Below are 20,402 nucleotides of genomic sequence, written 5' to 3' on the forward strand. Positions count from 1 at the left end.
GATGATGAGATGTGTAGCCTGACAGATGAAATGAGGACAAAGAAAATGGTTCTCTCTGTCCAGTATCAGGCATATGAGGACCAGGGCAGGTCATTGCAGGAAGACACTGGTGTTACTGGTGTTCTTGCTAAAAATTTGTTCCTTTTTCCCAACCTGAACTCCCCATAGAAGTAACAGGTTTGGAAAGAGTATTGCCAATGGATCAATGACATCCTGAGGTGATACTGTACGATATAACCATATTCACCAGAAATCACCCTGGATAATGAAATCTCTTTAAGGTAGCCTAATAACTTTGACATGGTCCACAGCAAGGCAATGGGTTTATTTGTGGATGATTTGGGTGCAAGTGACAAGTACCTGTTTGCCTTTTCTTTTCCTTTAGCCAGATTTTACAAAGTTGATACATGTATTTACTTCCTCAGACTTGGAGCAGGTGTGATTGGAATTGTGAACATACCCTTGGAGATCATGGAACCATCCCATAATAAACAAGAATTCCTCAATGTCCAAGAATACAGCCATCTACTAAAAGTCATGGGACAGTACTTGGTCCAGTACTGTAAGGACACTGGTATCAGTGAGTATTCCGTGGTCACTGTAAGGGATACTTTGAGAGGGCTCACACTTGTGAATTCAGCAGAAAAGATGATACTGATTTAAGCAACCAGTAACTCAAAGCTAGGAAAAAGGGATTCTGCTTTGAAAAGAGACTGGGGTTGTGGCTTAGTGATGAAACCCTTGTTTGACTATGAATTCCATCCTTGGCACTCCAAAATCCAAATAAGTAGCAGTGAAAAGGGAGCGAGTTTCATAATCTTCCCCAGAGTAATCATATGAAAACCAAAGCATCAGGTGGTCATCATGGCCTACACCTTTAGTCCCAGGACGTGAGAGGCAGAGGCAAGTGGATCTCTTTGAGAGCTAGTCCAACCTGGTCTACATAGGGAGTTGCTGGCCACCCATGGCTACATGGTGAGAACTACCCCCCGACACATGCACACACATGCACACATGTACACACACATACAGGCATGCACACACATAAAATTAGACTAGAAATTGCAAGAGGAGGGCAATCAGCAGTGTCATGTGGTAGCTGATCATGGCAGAGGGAGGCAGAAGACAGCTCCCAAGAGATCGAGAACCCTCAGAGAGTCTCCTGAGGCTCCATTTTCTGGGAGCACATAATCCCACACGAACCTGAGAATTTCTTGCCATCTCATACCATGGAGTACTACATGTCAACCCGTGTGAATATAGATAAGTAAAATGGCATTCTGAAGATCTAATACTTGCTGAGAATACTAATACTGCAAACATTTCAATTAAAAATGCATGTTTGGAAACTTAAAAGGTACACGCCAGTTAACTGGAAAATTTCACCTGTATCATCTCACTTCCCAGAGATATTGCAACAGTGACTTGCTGTCCTATGTATTAATGACACAAACACTTGTTAAGTTAGGCAGATAGAGCACTTCATTTATGAAAAGGAAACACATCAGCTACTCTGAATCTGTTCAGTGATTGGCTAGAAGTATGTATAATACAAGGGTATCAAAAATAGTCTTCTACCTTCGGGACAATTTAAGAAGTAATTATTGCTCCGCTTGAAGTAGAGTGTTTTCTACTTTTTAGAGTATTTTCTTTTCTTGTGTACTCACTGTAATAGCACCTGAAAATTCCTCATCAGTGATACAGAGGGAAGGATGCAGGTTATAGGACCACAGAGCAGCCTGGTGCTCTACCAAGGGTGTGCTTAGTGTCATAGTCTATCTATGTTGTGTTCTGTGGACCAGCAACATCCATACCATATATATCTCCCCCTCAAAGACATATTTGAAGTTATTACTAGGCACGGAGATTACTACACTGATTGATAGGTTCTACTTAAAGCTGTAGAAAGCACAGAAAGATATAAATACAAATGTAATCATAGGCATAAATGGAGTGAAATACAAGTCAAGCATGTGCTCCTTGGTTTTTCAAATGTTAAAAAAAGAAAGCAGTGAGCATTCGAAATTGTGGGGCTCCCGTTCTCTTCCTAGCCTCTCTTCCTAGCCTCTCAGGAATGCAGACCTTAGCCTCCTAGCCTTGTAATAAGGAGTGAAGTTCTCAGAAAGAGCTAGCATACATTGAGAGGTCATAGAGATATCTCCACCAGCATACTTTGGGTGTCCTGTTCCTGTTGTGTGTGGAGCTCCCTCCACACTTTGGCGTGGTGTGTGTGGACTCTCAGCAGTCCTGTTCTCCCATCTTGGCTGTCACTTGCCACCTCCCCTCATCAACTCTGTTATTCCCCGTCTCTATGTCCCTATCCTATCTGTCCCCACCCCCCAACTTTCCTTCAAAATCCTCTCAAGTGATGTAATATGGTTCAAAATAATTTTTTTTTTTTTTTTTTTTTTTTGGTTTTTCGAGACAGGGTTTCTCTGTGTAGCTTTGCGCCTCTCCTGGAACTCACTTGGTAGCCCAGGCTGGCCTTGAACTCACAGAGATCCGCCTGGCTCTGCCTCCCGAGTGCTGGGATTAAAGGCGTGCGCCACCACCGCCCGGCTGGTTCAAAATAATTTATGTTTCTGTTTCTATTAATACTAGTTAGTAACATTGTTTTTCTAATTCTATAACTGCCTATGAATTAACTTAGGGATGGAGGATACTTTTAAAAGAGAAAAAAAAAGATACTTGGAAGGAAGACAGACCAGAAGCAGGGTGGCAAACATGGGCAGTGGTTCCTATATTATACAGTCCTTCTCATTCCACTGAGAACTGGAATTCAGTCACCGAGGTCTGACCTGATAGTTTCAGTAACTGATGAGCAACTGACCTTCACCAGAATAGCAGAAGTCATGTAATGCTGGACTAATACTCTTAGAGGCAGTACAACAGGGCACACGGTTTAAATGAAAAGTATTTGAGAGGTTTTTTTTCTTTGCCTTATAAATAAAAGATGCAATCTTTGTATTTGCTGTAAATCTGATCTGTTCCTATGGAAAATTGGGCCCTTGTGAAAATTCGAATCAGCAGAAAGAGAAATGCAGAGGGAATGAGTTTGTGTCATTTACCAAATCTGCATTTACTTTTGGCACAGTGGATCCTGAGGTTATCAGAAATAGTTTTCTCCAAGGTTGACCTCACCTCACTGTTGGCTACTGTTTCCCAAAGTCTTCTGTGTCCTAACAATGCTATTGCTATTCATCAGCTATGAGGAGGAGGGAGAGAAGAAGATAGGAATCATGGGGTGAGACATCAAATGACATTGGAGGTCGGATGGAATCTCTTATGCAGAAATGTGTTATTAACTCTCTCAAGTGGATCAGAAGGGAACTGAAGGCTAAAGTACAATCTGTGATGTAATAAACATAATCTCTCCTGATAAAATTTGATACATTCTTAGTCAATAAAGAACCCAAAGATTGCTTTGTCTAGTGGTCTTCATCCCCTCCACCTCACTGTTACTTAACCCTGAGACATGGCCTCCACAGAGGCAAACATGCTACTTCTTCAGGCTGCCTGGGAATCTCACTGTCAAAGTATTTGTAAAGGTCTTCATAATTTCTCAGCTTTCTCTTGCTTCTTTTCCTTCGGTCTACTATGGTACGGGTGAGAATTCTAGAACTGACCAATCAAACATAGTCTACTCTTGTCTAGTAACTTCTAATCTAGTTGCTGTGGTCTGAATATTGTGTCCACCCCACATTAATAAGTTGAAACCCTGACTCCCCAAGAGGATGGGATTGGGAGGAGGCCACTCTGGAAAGCGTTAGGGTTGTGAGAGCAGAGGCCCCATGATGGAGATTAATATTATAAAAAAGGAGCCGAGGGTAGAGTGAGAAGGCACCATTCCTGGATTAGGAGGTGAGCCCATAGCTCCAAATCAGTCAACGCATTGTGCTTGGACTTGGCAGCCTTCAGCACCACGAGAAACAATTTTCCAATGCTTAGAAGTCACCCAGTCTACGCAACCCAAATGGACTGAGACAGAGGGCTAACCTGCTTTGACAAACAATGGGACACATGTTGCCTAGTTGACATGAATGAGAAGGAAAGCCACAGCCAGTGTCTGGCAAGCTCCAGTCTTTAGGCTAGGAAATGCTTCCCTGAGGAAGTGATTAGTTCTGAAGGACAAATAAGAGTGGACAGGCTAAATTGACTCTCCTCACATGAGCCGTGGGGGATAGGCTTAAAGTCTCTCCACTTGTCAGCCATTAAGATCCTTGAAGGCAAGTCACATCTCTGTTTAGCCTTGTCTTACCTTTACCAACAGCTCCAGATTCATTGTTATTCTTCACGTGGACAGAACTCAAGAGTTCTCTCATTCTGGCATTTACACTTTGAAGTGTCACCTGGAAGAAAATGTTCTAGAGGATGTGTAGACAGCCTTGACTGAAGTAGGATCATCTCTTTCCTTGAAGTAGTTTCTGTGTAGCTCGATAATGCATTAACTATTGGTAAACACGTTCGGGACCCTCAGTGCATTTATTGCTAACTAAAAAATTTAACAAAAAATTGAATGTGAGTTCATATTGAGCCAGACTGATCTATACTTTTCTCTTTCTGGAAGTAAGCATTGTTAGTCCCTAGTGTACAATTAATTGTGCATTTACTCCCATTAAATTTTGTCACCCTTCTTGACCCCATTCATTTGAGTTGTCAGGGTTTTATCTGTTGCTGACTTACAGCTGGAGTATTAGCTTACAATATTTGTGTATAGTAAATGTTCTCTATGATTTCATGCAAATCCTTTTGCATAAGATGGAGAAAGACAAGCATTAATGCCTTGACTGATGGTCTCCATTAAGGTAGAACTGGATGCGTGGGGCACTGGCTTCAGTTACAAATTTTCCTAATTAGGTTGTTGCCTAAATCATATCAATTTCCAAATTTCTGCTTAATTTTGAAAGTGAAGTTTAATATTCTTAGGGTGAATACTTTCTTAAAAGATAGATAATACTCACTACCTGGGTATAGCTATCTGTCGTATGGCAAGATTTCATTTCCCTATTGATGTTATTTAGTTTCTAAGATGTTGGAACCTCACTACAAGGAAAACGGACTGCTACACCCTTCTAGGGACATGTGGAGTAAGGAGGCCTGTGTAACCAAAAAGGTGAAAACATGAGACAAGTTTAAGATCTAAGCCAAGAAACAATTCCTATCGTTTGAATTTTACTTTATGAAGTTATGAGATTTATATATTTATTTTGGCTTTATTATATTACAAATATTGTATTTTATGAATATCTTTAATTTTTATTATACTGTTGTGGATTGAGTTGTGTCCTTCTGAAGTTCATATTTTGAAGCCTTACTCCTAGTACCTGAGGGTGTGACTGTTTTTGAAGATAGCGCCTTTAAAGAAATACTTAAGTCAAGATGGAAGTGTTAGCATGGACTCAATTCCAATAGGCCTTGAGTCTTTGTAAGAACAAATTTAGTCACACAAAGAGACTGCAGAGACAGACACAGTAAAAGAGACTGGGGGGAAATATACCAGAAGGTGGTCATCTGCAAGAAAAGCAGAGACCACAGGGACAGGGGCACACAAAAGCTGTGGGACAACACATCAAGAACGTGGCCTTCTGCAAGTAAGGCCGGGTTCCTCAGGAGGGAATGAGAACGTGTGGCTGAGCCAGCCAGTCTGTGAGTCCCGGCTGCTAGGGGCGGCCGAGGAAAACAAGGAGAAATTAGAATTGGAGTAAGGATGATTACACGGAAGCCCCAGAAACCTCTCATGTAGCCTTGACAATGATCAACCGGTGGGGAAATTGATTTCAACTCTACTTTCATCTCTTCCCCCACTTGGACTGTGAAAGGCAGAATTTGGAAAATTCCGTAATTGTGTCCATGAGTATCTTAGCACGTGTTTCTAAAAGTGAGTGCCTTTAAAACCACAGTGCAAACACTGTACCCCGATTTGTCAGTACTTCCACAGTATGATAAATTGTCTAACATCCTGTTCATATTTAGAAATTATGTCCTATCTTAATGTAATCCTCAGGACTCTTCCCTCTTTGACACCCATTTCTACCCCTTTATTTATCCTTGAAGTTTTTTTTCTTTTTCAGGTTAAACTGGTTTCATTGTCTTGGGGTTTCCACAGAGTGTAGAATTTGCTCAGTGCATGTCTGTTTGATACACTTTTCTATTCTGGTTTGGCTTTGTTTCTGTAAAGTGGCACAGAAGCCCAATCATATGTGACTTAGATGTGTTTTATCTTGATAAGAGGGTTCTTCTTGTGGCTCAGTCAGTACAGTACCTTAGAACAAAGCCCTGGTTTCAATCCCTTGCGTTGCACAAACAGGTATGATGGCTCACACCTGTGATTCTTGCACTTAGAAAGTAAGGGCAAGAAAATCAGGAAGTTCAAGGTCATTCTCAGCCAACCTGGCATACATTATACCCCATCTTCTATTGAGAGGCATGAATGTATACTTGTTCCTCTTTTAAAGATCCTAGTAGTAGATGATTAATCTCAAATCACCTAGAATTCCAAGCCATATACATTCTAATTCTAGCATATTTTATATTTTATTATCTCTAATAATTCTACCAAGAAAAACTTCCTGATTTAAATGGAGTCACTATCCAATGGTGAAGACAGTCCCCAATCTTATACTATCAAATAAAATCCTCAGTACCAGGAATAGATTATGTCTTGTTGAGTTGTTGACAAAAGGGGTCCTCTAGATACCCTCAAACATTACAGGTTATATTGCCAATACATCCCCCGCCACAACCTAATAGTAAGACTCTACTGCTGAAGACACTCACTTACTTATATCATGGAACATGGAGAAATAGAGCTGGTACCCCATTAGAAGTTTCACCCATACTGATTAGCATTCATGGTGCTGGAAGGTACTCTGCACGCTACTGGAAAGGAAAAATTAATCATCAGTATTACTCAGCTACAAACCCTGTAACCTACAACAGCAACCTGTCTGAAAGATATATAATATCGGCAATAAATGTTATGTTAGTAACCAACCACTTTAAAAACTGGATTTAAGGCCCACTCCATGAGATAGAACCCATGCCCGACACTGCTAAACTAGAACCTGAAACTAAATAGGTCATGGCCCTCGGGTTAAACCTATTCCTGTTACTCTACTAGATGAGCATAGCGATAAAATGACTTCTAACTACATAATGCTATACTCACAGATCAGTGTCTTGCTCAGCCCTCCCTAAGTGGTGGTTAACACAGAGACCCACAACCAGACAATGTGCAGACAGTGAGAGACCTTGGAGCACTAAACTCCAAATAGGAAGACCTTCATCAAACCCTTCCTCTTGTAGCTCAGGGATCTAAGCAGAAGAGGAGGTACAAAGATTGTAAGAGCCAGAGGGATGGATGACTCCAAAGTAGCAGCATCTTCTAGACTGAACAGGGCTAACACATATATGGACTCACAGAAACTGTGACCGAATACACAGACTTGCACAGGTCCAAAGCAGACAAAATTCCAGCAAAAAGAGGAAATGGACATGGGGTCCTACCCTAGCAAGACTCTATTTGCAATTGGCACCTGTGGTGAAAGGGAAAATCAGTTTTCTCCAATGGAGTCTGGGTATGTCAGTCACACTTCCCGTCAGGCACTGTGCTCAGGAGTAATTGGCCAACACGAACTAGACTCCAAGTCTTACATGTGCTTTTTTGGTTGGCTGGTTTGGATTGACTTGCTTGTTTTTAACTATTATTATGCTTGATTTGAGAGAGACATAAAGGAAAGGAACATGAAGTTTGCTGGGTAGTAAGAAGCAGAGGATTTAGGAGAATTTGGGCAAGGGCAAAGAATATGAACAAAATATACTGCATACAAATTTTTTAAAGCCAACAAAAAAATAAATAAATAACTTCCTGTCAGGTACACATTAGTTGGTATTTTTTACCATTTGACAGAGAAGCAATAAAACTTTCTCCTGCTAAAAATTGCTGTGAATGTGAGCTAAAAAATGCTCACAATGTGAGAGGAGTTGGAGATAATTAAAATGTGGAGACAGGGGACATTCTGGCTGATGGGCTAAATGGAATGCATACTCTGTTTAGAATTGATAACTTCCCTTCTGCTCCTAGTGAATACCAGAGCAGTCAGGAGTCCACCAGAGTGCCTTCTGCTGGAAACACAAACAAAAAATCCCAACTAGCCAACTAAACAAACAAAACTCATACTTTTAGCTCTCACCCGCTACACAGCTTTTGTGGGGTGACTGGAATTATCATCACCAACTGCATTTGTATTATGATAAATGAATTTATTTTTTATTTCTTCAGTGAAATAAACTACATCTCACAAACTATGTCTGAGGATCTCACTTACTTGAAAACAAAGCACTAAGTTTTGGCTTGGAATTTAATACAGTCTGATTTTTTAAGTCTAATTTTTTACTGCCGTGCCCAGATCAAGACCTCAAAACTGTATTTAATCAGCCTGCTAATTAATGTTCACCTTAATGAAGAAGATCAAGTTGTAGTTAAAGACTTTGGACTTAACACAGTCACAGATCTAATGTTTATCATAAGGACTGTAGGCACCAAAATTAAATGGTTTATGCTTTTTTTTTGTCATGTTATGTGAGTAGATTTCAGCTGTTTTTGCTACAAAATAAAGCTTAAAAATGCCACGAATGCCAGAGTGTCTATGTGAGATACTGGCTGTTTTCATTTGTTTCACCAAAGGAACCTCTATGCTATTTACATATAGCACATCACATTGTATTCTACTATACTTTAAATATATAGCACAGAATCTTTATTTTAAAAAAAGACTAATTTCTCTAATCAGGTGAAAAAATTAGTTCAGTCAGAATTAAATTATATGAACAAAAAATTAATTAGATTCTTGTAGTTGAGCATGGTGGCATATCCTATAATACCAGCACTCCAATGGCCGAGGCAGGTGGATTGTGAGTTCAAAGCCAGCCTGGCTTACACAGTAATGATATAGTTTATTAAATTTAAGATATTATTAGGGTTATCAAATCACTTATCAGGTTTCCTGTACTCTGAGTATAATGTTAAGAGAGTCCTGATAGAAAAATTACCTCCTAAGTTGAGAGAAGAGAGACAGGTGCAAAGAAGGCCCATGGCAAGACCCACTAGAAGATAGGATGCTAAGATGCCTTAGGATACTGTGGCTGTTGTCATGAAAAATGCCCTTATGGGTTCAGGTCATTGAGGAAGCACATCAGTAGGGGTGGGCTTTGAGAGCTTATTGCCTCACCTTACTTCCAGTTCTTCTTCTCTTTGTTTCCTTTGTGTGGTTGAGATGCAATCTCTCAGCTTCTTGCTCTGGCTGCCTGTTGCCATTATGGATGCTCTGTGGCCACAAACCAAAATAAATTCTTCTGTAAGCCACGTTGGGTCATGGTGTTTATCACAGCAACTAGAAGTAGCTAATATAATTATCACGTCTAGGACTTTGTTGTTGCTGCCTCTGCTGTTTTGAAGCAGGGCTAATATAGCCCAGGGCGGCCTTGAAGTTGGGATATTCTTGCTTTGGAAGTATGAGCACTGGGATTTATAGGTCTGTGCTATCAATGCCCGGCTTAGGTATGTATAGTTTTGATTTTCATATTTTAGAGACAATTAGGGAAGTGAACGTATCCAAAGAAAAGTGGTGATAATACAAAATAGAAATACATCCTTAAAAAGAAGATAAAAGTAATTTCTTCCTAAGGAGAGGAGAAGCATACTTTTTCTCAGTGATGCTTCTGAAGGTTTGTTCTAATGAAGTCTCTAGCTCTTCTCCTTCTATACTGTTTAAACAGAATGGTACCGATGCCAACTGGGGCCAGGATGCCCTGGGGTCCACAAGGAAAGCAGCCATAGACTGGCTTCAAATGGTCTTATATACAGCATATGTAGGTGGCGCAGATTTTCAAACACATATATGCAGTTTAAGAAATTAAATGTAAAATCACTCAAAAGTTATATTAAAAATGAGGCTGAGGCAACTGGATATCCATATGTATCAAATGGAACCTTGATCTCTCATTCTGAACACAGATCAACTCAAAATGAATCGAAGACCTAAAATCCAGTCCTGAAACTATAAAACGACATGAGGGAAACCTGAAGGCATTGGTATAGATATCAACTTCAAAGCACAGTAAACCAATATTATACAGTTGCAGTTATATCTAACTAGCACATCTATGGAAACAAAGTGTGGGGACACCTAAAGAATGAAAGAAAACATTTGCAGGCGACCTCCATGAACAAAGGATTAATGTTCAATGTGTTAAAAAATGCCTTTGAACTTAGCAACAACGGCAACAGGTTCCAAATGAAATGGACCAATGAGTTGAATAGACAGATCTCAAAAGGAGAAATAAAGTGACCAACAAATGCATAGTAACTGCTCAGTGTAATGCTATTAGTCATGAGAGAAATACAACTACAACTGCTGTAAGGGCATCACACTTACTTGGATGACTGTCATCAAAACAGTAGAATGATGAACGCTGATGGGAATGTGGGGAGGAAAGGGACTCTGATTGGCCAAGGTGATGGAGATTAGTTCAGTCATTATGAAGAGCATTGTGGAGAGCCTTCAGAAACTAAAAACAGTCCTACCATTTGACCCTGCTATCCTGTTTCTGGCTCCTCATCCTAAGGAAATGAAACCAACATACAAAGAGACACCTCCACGCTGTTCGTGGTATTACTCACTGTAGCTAAGATAAGCAACCGAGGTGCTCTCTGGTGGATGAATGGACTTTATGAAGCAGTAGGTAAGCGCACCTGGACGTTAGTCATCCATAAGGAAGAAAGGAATCCTGTAAGTTTCAGAAAAGAGATAGCTTGAAGGAAAGTTTAAGGTAGATAGGTCAGATGTAGACAAGTGCATGTTCTCTCTCATGCCGAGATGGTGGATAAGGAGAATTGCCACGAATAGAGTCAACTAGTAGGGCAGTGATTTTAGCTGTTGGGAAGGGTGGGGTGGGTAAAGGAAGACTGGTTTTGATGGTGCTCTTCTCTCCTGGGTCACTGATGCCCTGGATGCCATTGTGCTTCCTACGAAGCTGATGTCCAGAAGGCCACTGTATTTCTCCTATTTTGGATGTTTTCATTAGCACGTATTAACTATATCTAATAATGGATTTCATCCTTATGTTTTCATGCATGTGCATACTATGTTTCAATCATATTCATCCCAGTTATGTTTTCTTGTTTCCTTCACTTCTTTTATTTTTATAGACAAAATCTAACTGTATGAACTGATCTTTTAGTTACAGAATTTTGACATTTTTTTTCAATAAATTATTGCAGGTTTAAAAGACTCCTGAAAAAGCAATAATGTAAGCACTACATTTTTGGCATTTGGAATAGTTCTGAATAATATGTCCTATACATATGCAACAGTAAATTTACTTTTCAGAGTTTTTCTCACAGATCTCTGTTATAGAAAGTGAGACTTTAATTCTGTGTGCATTAATTCTGAATTATCCTATTAATGTAACAAACTTGTTGAATCTTCCAAAAGAAGTCTCCAGTTATATAATCTGTCATAATTCTGAGTGTTAGTTGTGAGCTTGTGGCCTTTTATTCTTCACAGAAGTAAATGGAAGTTATAAATCCATCTAGTTTAGAGATATTAAAGTAATAATAATTTTGTAGTCAATTGTGGTTCATCTGCACAACTTATTTTATTGGTGGCTGGAAATATTTTAAATGTATTTTGAAAGATGAATTACCTTTTAAGTTCTGAAATTTCACATTTAGCCTCTGAGCTACATGCAAAGGGAGAATTTAACACCTTCATTAAAATACACAAACATAAATATCACTTAGTAAGTTATGTATTTAAATATTTATTATTGTACGCCGCTCCATTTGTGAAGGCCAACCTAAAACAGTGAAGTATTATTGTTACTGATTTTGTCTTTTGCCAGACTAGGTTAGACAAAAATTTTTCTAAGTGCAAACTCTGAGCCTACTTTCTGCAGATGCAGTTCAGAAATGTCAGTACCTATGTGCCTTTTAACATCAACCATCCTGATTACTTTGGAATACATGGATTTTGAAGAGAAAAAAGTCAGAATAGCTGTATAAATCCCAATGGGCTGTGTGAGACATTAAAGAAACAGAAACTGAGATGGTGTGCTTCCTATCCCTGCTGTCTTTCTGGCCTTCTTACTTATGAATACATTTCCTCATGTCCAGAATCCAGGCCACAGCAAATTTGTTCGGATACCACCATGGGCACAGATGGAGTTGTTCGGTTGGGGTGGCTTTTGTGTAATGAATGTCATTGAGACTGTGCTAGGAGTTAGTAAGAACTGTTTCTAACCCCTCAAAAATCCCCTTGATTTCAGCGCCTTTGATCTCTTCCTTGTGTTTGTACAGGCCAGGCCAGGCCACAGACGAAGGTCAGGGACCAATTTCTGGCATCTGTTCTCACCTTCTACAATGTGGGTCCCAGGGATCAAGCTCTTTTACTGCTGAGCCATTGCACTGGCCTGATCCCAGTCTTGGATATTCCCATGTCTTTTATTTGATTGGGTCTTCACATGTCTGGGCTACTGAAATTTCCATCTCAGCCTTTAAGAAGTAATTATGTAGCTTGTATTTATGTAATAAGTAAATTTAGTATTATGTAGTCCCTAAGGAAATACGTAAGGAAAGTGGATTTCAGTTGTATAATTATATATTCAATAATCTGAATAAATCAGGTAGATATTTTAAAAGAGAAACCATTCAGCTCTGTATTTCAGGTGCTGCAGTCATGATACTGCACAGCCAATATCTTCTAAGCTTTTCCCATCCAGCAGGGAACGGAGGCAGCAAGTGAAAGAGATGTGAGATGTGAAGTGTTAAATGTTGAAGGGTGGTGTGATCACAGAGCAGGGAGGAGAATGTCACCCAGCCTGGAGCATGTGTACTGTGCCGTTAACTTGGTGGTTTTCCCACTTTCGCAGGGTTTAAGTTGGAGATCGCCATGGGCATCCATCTCTCAAGCTAGCTGTGTTGCATCAACTGTCTTACATTTTCTGGCAGAGACTTTATTTCACCAAACAGGTTAATAAGGTGTCTTGTCAGGAATAGTGGTAGTAGCACTGCTGCAAAATTGCTAAGCTGCATGCTGAAGCTATGCTGCACTATGAAGCATAGCTTTCCTGTGAGAATGGTGGTTATGGGACAGGGACATTCAGAGAGATGACAGACGCAGTACAGCTGCAACATGTATGTCTGTAAGTCTCTTTCATGTCCCCCCTTTTACTATGGTAAAATGTATATAACATTTCCCGTCTTTACCTTTTTTATGTACAAGCCAATGTCATTCAGTGCATAGTACTGTGTCGCTGTCTCTCCCATCATTTCCATTTCCAAAACACTCTTGATATTTTAAAACCAAAAGTCAATTGTCATGAAACAATAACTCATTTCCACCCCACCCTCCATCTTTCTACTACTCTCTTTCTGTGAGTTTGGCTCAGTATCCAGTGGGAAGGTGATTCTACAGTGTTTGTCCTTTGTGACGTCATTTTACTTAATTATATCTTCAAGGTTCATGGATGTTGAAGCATGTGTCAAAATGTCTTTCCCTTTTATGACTGACCGCTAGTCCATGTTATGTATGTACTATATTTTGCTTACTCCTTTGTCTGTAGACACGGGTTTCTCCAGCTGATTCGTTATGAATGCTGCTGCTGTAGACAGTTGTACAGATTCTTTCTCTTAGCAAGTCTAAAGTCTTTTGTTATTAATGACAGTCACCATGGTATGCAGTAGATCTCTTGAACGTATTCCTCATGACTGAAGTCTTGTGTCCTTTGGCCAGCATCTCCCCAACTGCGTCCCGAGCCTCTTACAACCATTATTCTACCCTTGGTTCCCATGAACTCAACTCTTGTAGTTCTGTATATGAGTGAGACTAGATGATGTCTGTCTTTTTGTGCCCGGTTTATCTGTCTTAACTGAATGCCTTCCATGTGCATCAAAGCTGTTGCAAATACAGGATTTACTTCTTTTTTCCAGTGCAAAATGTGTATATTTACTCTGTGTTTTACACCATTCCTTTATCAGTGGACACTTGGATTGATTCCATGGCATACCTATTTTGGGAATAGTGATGTAATAAATGTGGGAATGGAAATGACTACTCAACATACTGAATTTATTTTCTTTGGCAATATATATATATTCTAAAGTGAGATTTAAGATCATATCATAGTTGGGGGCTGGAGAGATGGCTCAGTTGTTAAGAGCACTGGCTGCTATTCCAGAGATCCTGAGTTCAATTCCCAGCAACCACATGGTGGCTCACAACCATCTATAATGAGATCTGGCATGCAGGCAGAACACTGTATACATAATAAATAAATAAATCTTTTTTTAAAAAGATCATATCATAGTTCTATTTTTAATTTTTTGAGCCAAATCTTTTATTTTCTGTATTGGCTGTATAAGCTTGCATTCCCACCAACAATGTACAAGGTTTCTTTCTTTCTACACTTTCTCATAAATACCTGTCATCTTTCACTTAAAAAAAAAGACATTTTCATTGTGTAGCCATGACTAGCCTATAACTTACTGTGTAGATGAGGCTGGCTTTCAACTCACTCTGCTCTACCTGCCTCTGCCTCCTGAATTTATAAGCATACACTGGCTATCGTTCACTTTCTTGGTAGTATTTATTCTGGCAGATGTGAGATATATCTCAGCATGATGGTTTTGGCTCACATTTCCCTATATATCCAAAAGTACAATTTCTGGAGAATTTGATAATTCTATTGGGTTTTTAAGAAAACATCATTTTTTTTCCATAGTAGCTTGTGCTATTTACTATTTTCCATTCTGACTACAATGCACAGGGGTTCCAATTTCTTTACATCCTCTCTAACACTTATTGATTTTTGGATTTGTTTTGTTTTGCTTGGTTGCCACCCTAATGGGTGAGGTGGAGCCTTACGCATCTATCTCATGATTTTGATTGTCATTGCCATGATGATCAAGATATTGCATCTCCTTTAATGTGTTTATTGGCCATTGGGATGCCTTTTTTGAAATGTCTAAGTACACCTCTCTCATTTGCTGTTTGAGACAGGGTCTCACTGAGGAGCTCACATTGGCTTAGAACTCACTATGGAGCCAAGGCTGGCTGGGAACTCACAGTGACCCTCTAGCTTTAGTGTCTGAGGTGTCAATATTACAGAAGTGAGCCACCATACCCTGCTCCTTTGTCTTTTTTTAATTGGGTTTTGTTTTGTTGAACTTTGAGTTTTCTATATAATAGGGATTTTAGTCCATCATTGGATACATGGTTCACAGATACCTTTCTGTGTTCTGTTGACCACCTTTTTACCTTGTTGACAGTGTTTCTGAGAAACTGTTTTCATGAAGTCCATTTTGTCTATTTTTTTATTTTGTTGTCAATACCTTTGTGTTATATCTAAGATGTTGGCAAGTCCAATGTTGGGAAGTTTTTGCTTGTAGTTTTATCCTAGGGTGACATCATTTTACACCTTACATTTAGACAGTAAGCCCATTTTGAGTTCATTTTTGTGTACGATGTTCAGAGCCGAGGGTCATTGTATTATGTGAGGATATTCAGTTTACTTAGCAAAATTTATTCAAAAGATTGTCTTCTCCCTGTTGAATGATCTTGCACTTTTGCCAGAAATAATTTGTTCATGTATGTGAGTGTTTGGACATGGTTGTATTGCATGTCTAACCTCATGTCCATGCTGCACTGTTTAGAGTTTAGAATACTCAGTGTTAGTAAGGCTTGATGTTAGGAAGTGTGAGTTCTCCTGTTCTATTCTTTTTCAGGATTATTTTGACTAGATGGATTTTTCTGTTTAGGAAAAGAAGACAGCATTTCTGTAGGGACTGGGTTAAATAATATATAGATCTTGGGGAGAATATTGGAATCAATCCTAAATCTCACAGTATGTAAATATTATCTGTCTCTCTACTTAGATCTTATTCAAATTCTTTATAAATGTTTTATAGCTTTCATTTATAAGGTTTTCATATTTCATTGTTAGTTCCTAAATATTTTACTCTTTTTGATGCTATTTATTGTAAATTAAATAGTTTTTTTACTTCCTTTTTGGATTGTCCTTTGTCTATAAAATTTTAATCAATTATGAACAATGATTTTTTTCTTCTATTTTGTTCAATTTGTTTGCTCTAACAGGTGTTTTTTTTTTAGCATGTGCAGTGTATTTTAGATATTAAGCTTATGTCAGATATAGAGACAATTTTACTTTGTCCTTTCAATTTGAATGCTTTTTTTTTCTTGCCTAATTGTTCTAGCTAGGACATCCAGTATTTGACTTAATAGAAATGCAAAAACCAGTATCTTTGCTATGTTCTCAATCCTAAAGGAAACTTGCAGGACTTTTTTGACATTATTTTGATGTTTGTGGTGGATTTTTTATATGTGACTATTATTACACTGAAGCAAGGCCCACCTAGTTATTTGAGTGGTATTTTGTGGACTTTCATTAGTTTTGTTTTGTTTTGTTGTTTGTTGTTTTTATCATAAATGGATGCTGTATCTTTCACAGATTGCAACATTGTTTGAAATTTTTGTGTAGTTCGTAGCCCCCTCATTATTTTACTATGGTACATTCGCATTGCACATTGAATTATGAATAAATACTGCTTGATCGTGACATATATTATTTTTAATACACCGTTGAATCCAGTTTGCTGGTATTTTATTGAGAATCTTTGCATCTATGCCAGGGAAATGTTGATTGTAATTTCCTTTTTTTTTGTAGAACATCATCACAGAGTTGGCATTAAAAGTAATCAATACCTCCTTCATAGAATGACTTACAAAGGAATGTTTCTGCCTCTTCAGGATTTTTGTTGTTGTTTTTTAAAGAAAAGTTTGAGAAGGTTTCATGTTAGTTTTTTTTTTTAATAAGTCTGATGTCAGTGTCTATTTTCAACTTGAGAGAATCTAGACACACCTGAGAGATGTGCCTCTGGTCATGCCTATGGGGCGTTATCTTGATTACTTTAATTGATATGGAAGATCTCTGTTAATTGTACATGGGATCATTCTCTGGGCACAGGAACCTAGACTCCCCAGGGAGAAACAGAATGCTGTACCAAGGCATGCATTCATTGCTTTAGAATCTTCATTGTGCGTGTGATGTGACAAGCTATTTCAAGCCCCTGCTGCCTTGACATCTGCCCTGATGAACCTTAAACTATGGGCTAAAAGAATCTCTTTCTCCCTAAAGTTGCTTTCATTAGAGCACGTTACCACAGCAACAGGAAAAGAAACATAGAAGCTAGCACCCATTGCAGGGCATGCTCTTGGTCACAGATTCAAAATCCTTCCTCACCCTAAGTCTGTCTGGTATGTTCTGTTTCCTCCTCGTTTTGGTAAGATTTGCCCGTTTCGGAGTTTGACTATTACATGTACGTTTCCAATTCACTGCTGGGTCATTGTTCATAGTAGTATCCCTTTTTTTCCCTGTAGAATTGGTAGTCATGTCCCTTTCTTCATTTATTATTTTAATGACTTGAATCTTTCTCTTTTATCTCAGTCTGTCTAGCAAATGTTTGTCAGTCACAAATTTTTTGACAACAAAGATTTTATTTTATTGATGTTCTTTTTTTTATTATTTAGTTAGTTAATCTTTTATCTGACCTTTATGTACTTCTTTTTGCCAGCTTTAGGTTTAGTTGACCCTTTGTTTTCCCAGTTATTATTCTTATTATAGAGTTTGGTTTTAGACTTGAGATCATTATTTTTTGTTTTTATTTATTTATTTATTTATTTTATTATTTTTATAATGAGACAGGGTTTCTCAGTTCTACAGGGAACTTTGTAGACCAGGTTGGCTTTGAATATTCAAATTTTGGTATATTGCATTTGTTGTTTTCATTCATTGATAAGTATTTTCTAATTTCTTCTTTGATTCGTTGGGTCCTTCTAGGTTTTTTTTCAACTTCATACAAGTTACAGTCATCTGGGGAGAGAGACCCGGACTTGAGGAACTTCTTTCATCAGATTGGCCTATAGGCAAGCTTGTGAGGCATTTTCCTGATTAATGATTGATGGGGAAGGTCCTAGTTGACTGTGAGCAGTGCTATCCCTGGACAGGTAGTTCTGGAAAGAAAGCAAATAGAGCAAGCCATGGGGAGCAAGCCAGTAAGCAGCATTCCTCAGTGGTTCTGCTTCAGTTCCTGCCTCCAGCCTTTGGCTTGACTTCCTACCCTGATTGCCCTCAATGATGGATTATGGCATAAAAGTGAAAGCCAAATAAATGCTTTCCTCCTAAAGTTACGTTTGGTCAGTGTCTTTGTTACAATTTCTACTGCTTTGAAGAGACACCATGACCACAGCAACTCTGATAAAGGAAAACACTGAATTGAGGTGGCAGCTTACATTTTTAGAGGTTTAGTCCACTGTCATCATGGCAGGAACTATGGCAGCTGGGAGTATGGTAGCGTGCAGGTAGACATGGTGCTGAAGAAGTAGCTGAGAAGTCTCCATCTTGCAGGCAATATCTTGCCTGTAGACTCTGGGCGGTATCTTGATTATATATGAGCCCTCAAAGCCCACCTCCAAAGTCACATACTTCCTCCAAAAAGACCTCACCTACTCCAACAAAGCACAGCTCATAATAGTGCCACTCCCTTTGGGGGCCATTTTCTTTCAGACCATTACAGTCAGTGTTTCATCGTAGCAGAAAGCAAACTAGGACAGTGTTTAATTCTCCAGCTTCTTTTTCTTTCTGTTTCTTTTATTCTTTCTTTCCCTTCACTTTCACGCCCCCCTTTTATTTTATTTTATTTTATTTTATTTTTCTTTTCGAGACAGGGTTTCTCTGTGTAGCTTTGCGCCTTTCCTGGGACTCGCTTGGTAGCCCAGGCTGGCCTCGAACTCACAGAGATCCGCCTGGCTCTGCCTCCCGAGTGCTGGGATTAAAGGCGTGCGCCACCACCGCCCGGCTCACACCCCCCTTTTAAATGAAATCACATACCTGCAATCTTTTTTAGTGTTAGTTTTGAGATTACAATATGCTTACATTATTCCGTTCCTTTTCCTTCCTCCAAACCGTCACACACACCCCTCCCACTCTCCTAATTTGTGGAAAAATCCAGCTCTCCCACCTGCTGTTCCCAGGCTCCCAGGCTCAGGGATTCTCTCAGGCTTCTGAGCCCTGGGAACACTAGTTAGAGCACCAAGCCTGACTCAGTGGAGCTTTGTTTCTTTTATTTTTTAAATGATATCTAATTTCATCTTATTGTGGTCAGAGAAAATAGTATGCATGCCACACACATTTTCCTTTTTCTTTTCTGAGTTTGGAAAAATTCATTGCATTTAGGATTCAGAAAATTTTATAGTTTAAGTGTAGTAGGTCAAGGAAGATGAATGGGATGAATTTAGAATGAGATATGGAAGGTGAAAGAAACCCTGAAAATCTGATTTACTTATTTATTATTTATATTACTTATGGACTAGTTGACTTATTTGTTTATTTATTTTGAGACAAAGTCACGCACTTTAATCTAGATTCACCTGAAATTCACTATGTGGTCTAGGCTATCTTTAAACAAATAGCAATCCTCCTGCCTCAGCAGTCAGAGTGTTAGAATTATAGGTGTGAGGCCTCACACCCGGCTCTAGGTCATATTATTTAAATCTCTTCCTGTGGTGAATGTGAGACAATGGATTGTGGAGGCAAAAGGGAAAACAGAATACACTGTGACACCTGAAATTCTTCGCAGGCGAGGGAACCAAGGGCAGCTGCACATCTGGACTTACAGGGATTGACACAGCCATTAGCTGTGGCTGCCATAAAAACATACTGTAGGTGACGTGACGGCAACAGCAGGAAGTTGATTTCCACTCTGTTAGAGGCTGGAAAGTCCTCTGGCAAGATGCAGTGAGGTGGCTTTCCTTTGGAGGCTTTTTCAGGCTTCTAGGTTGCTGCCATCTATGCTATACGACCTCTGCTCTGCACTCAGACATGTGGACAAGGAGGGCAAACTCACCACTGTCTCTTCTGGAGGTGTTTTCGTTCTCTCCCTAGCGATTTCTCTTGTCTGGCATTTCTATCTAAATTTGTTGCATTAGCACCGACAACATGGCCGTGGTCACTGGTTCTTACTGCTTGTACACAATCGTGGCGTGGACATGGCTGCCTACTACTCTGTCTTCTTAAAGCTCTTGGAACTTAATTTTCAGATCTGGTTAATTCATTGTAACATATATTTCTGTTTTCTTTCATTCATTTTCTACCTGCTTTTTATACAGGCAAGCCTTTAGAGTAAGAAAAAAGGGAGAAGGCCCCAAGGAAAGAAAGAATGAAACATTATAACCAGTGCTACAAAAACACAAAGCATCATTAGATTATTATGAACAACTCTACACCAACAAACTGGAAAACCTAGATGAAATGAATGAATTTCTATA

The 20,402-nt window shown here is 39.1% G+C and overlaps 1 protein-coding gene across 1 annotated transcript in view; it reads left to right on the plus strand.

The window, feature by feature from the left end:
- Positions 1-20,402, plus strand: part of Morc1 (MORC family CW-type zinc finger 1) — a 153,715-nt gene that overhangs the window by 66,279 nt on the left and 67,034 nt on the right. The window contains exon 14 of the mRNA XM_052739763.1: positions 426-580. Coding sequence (XP_052595723.1) covers positions 426-580 — 155 coding nt within the window. The remainder of the gene's footprint in view (positions 1-425; positions 581-20,402) is intronic.

This window comes from Peromyscus californicus, unplaced genomic scaffold (genome assembly GCF_007827085.1).
Source record: "Peromyscus californicus insignis strain IS unplaced genomic scaffold, ASM782708v3 Scaffold_16__1_contigs__length_79575227, whole genome shotgun sequence".
In the NCBI taxonomy this organism is placed as follows: domain Eukaryota; kingdom Metazoa; phylum Chordata; class Mammalia; order Rodentia; family Cricetidae; genus Peromyscus; species Peromyscus californicus.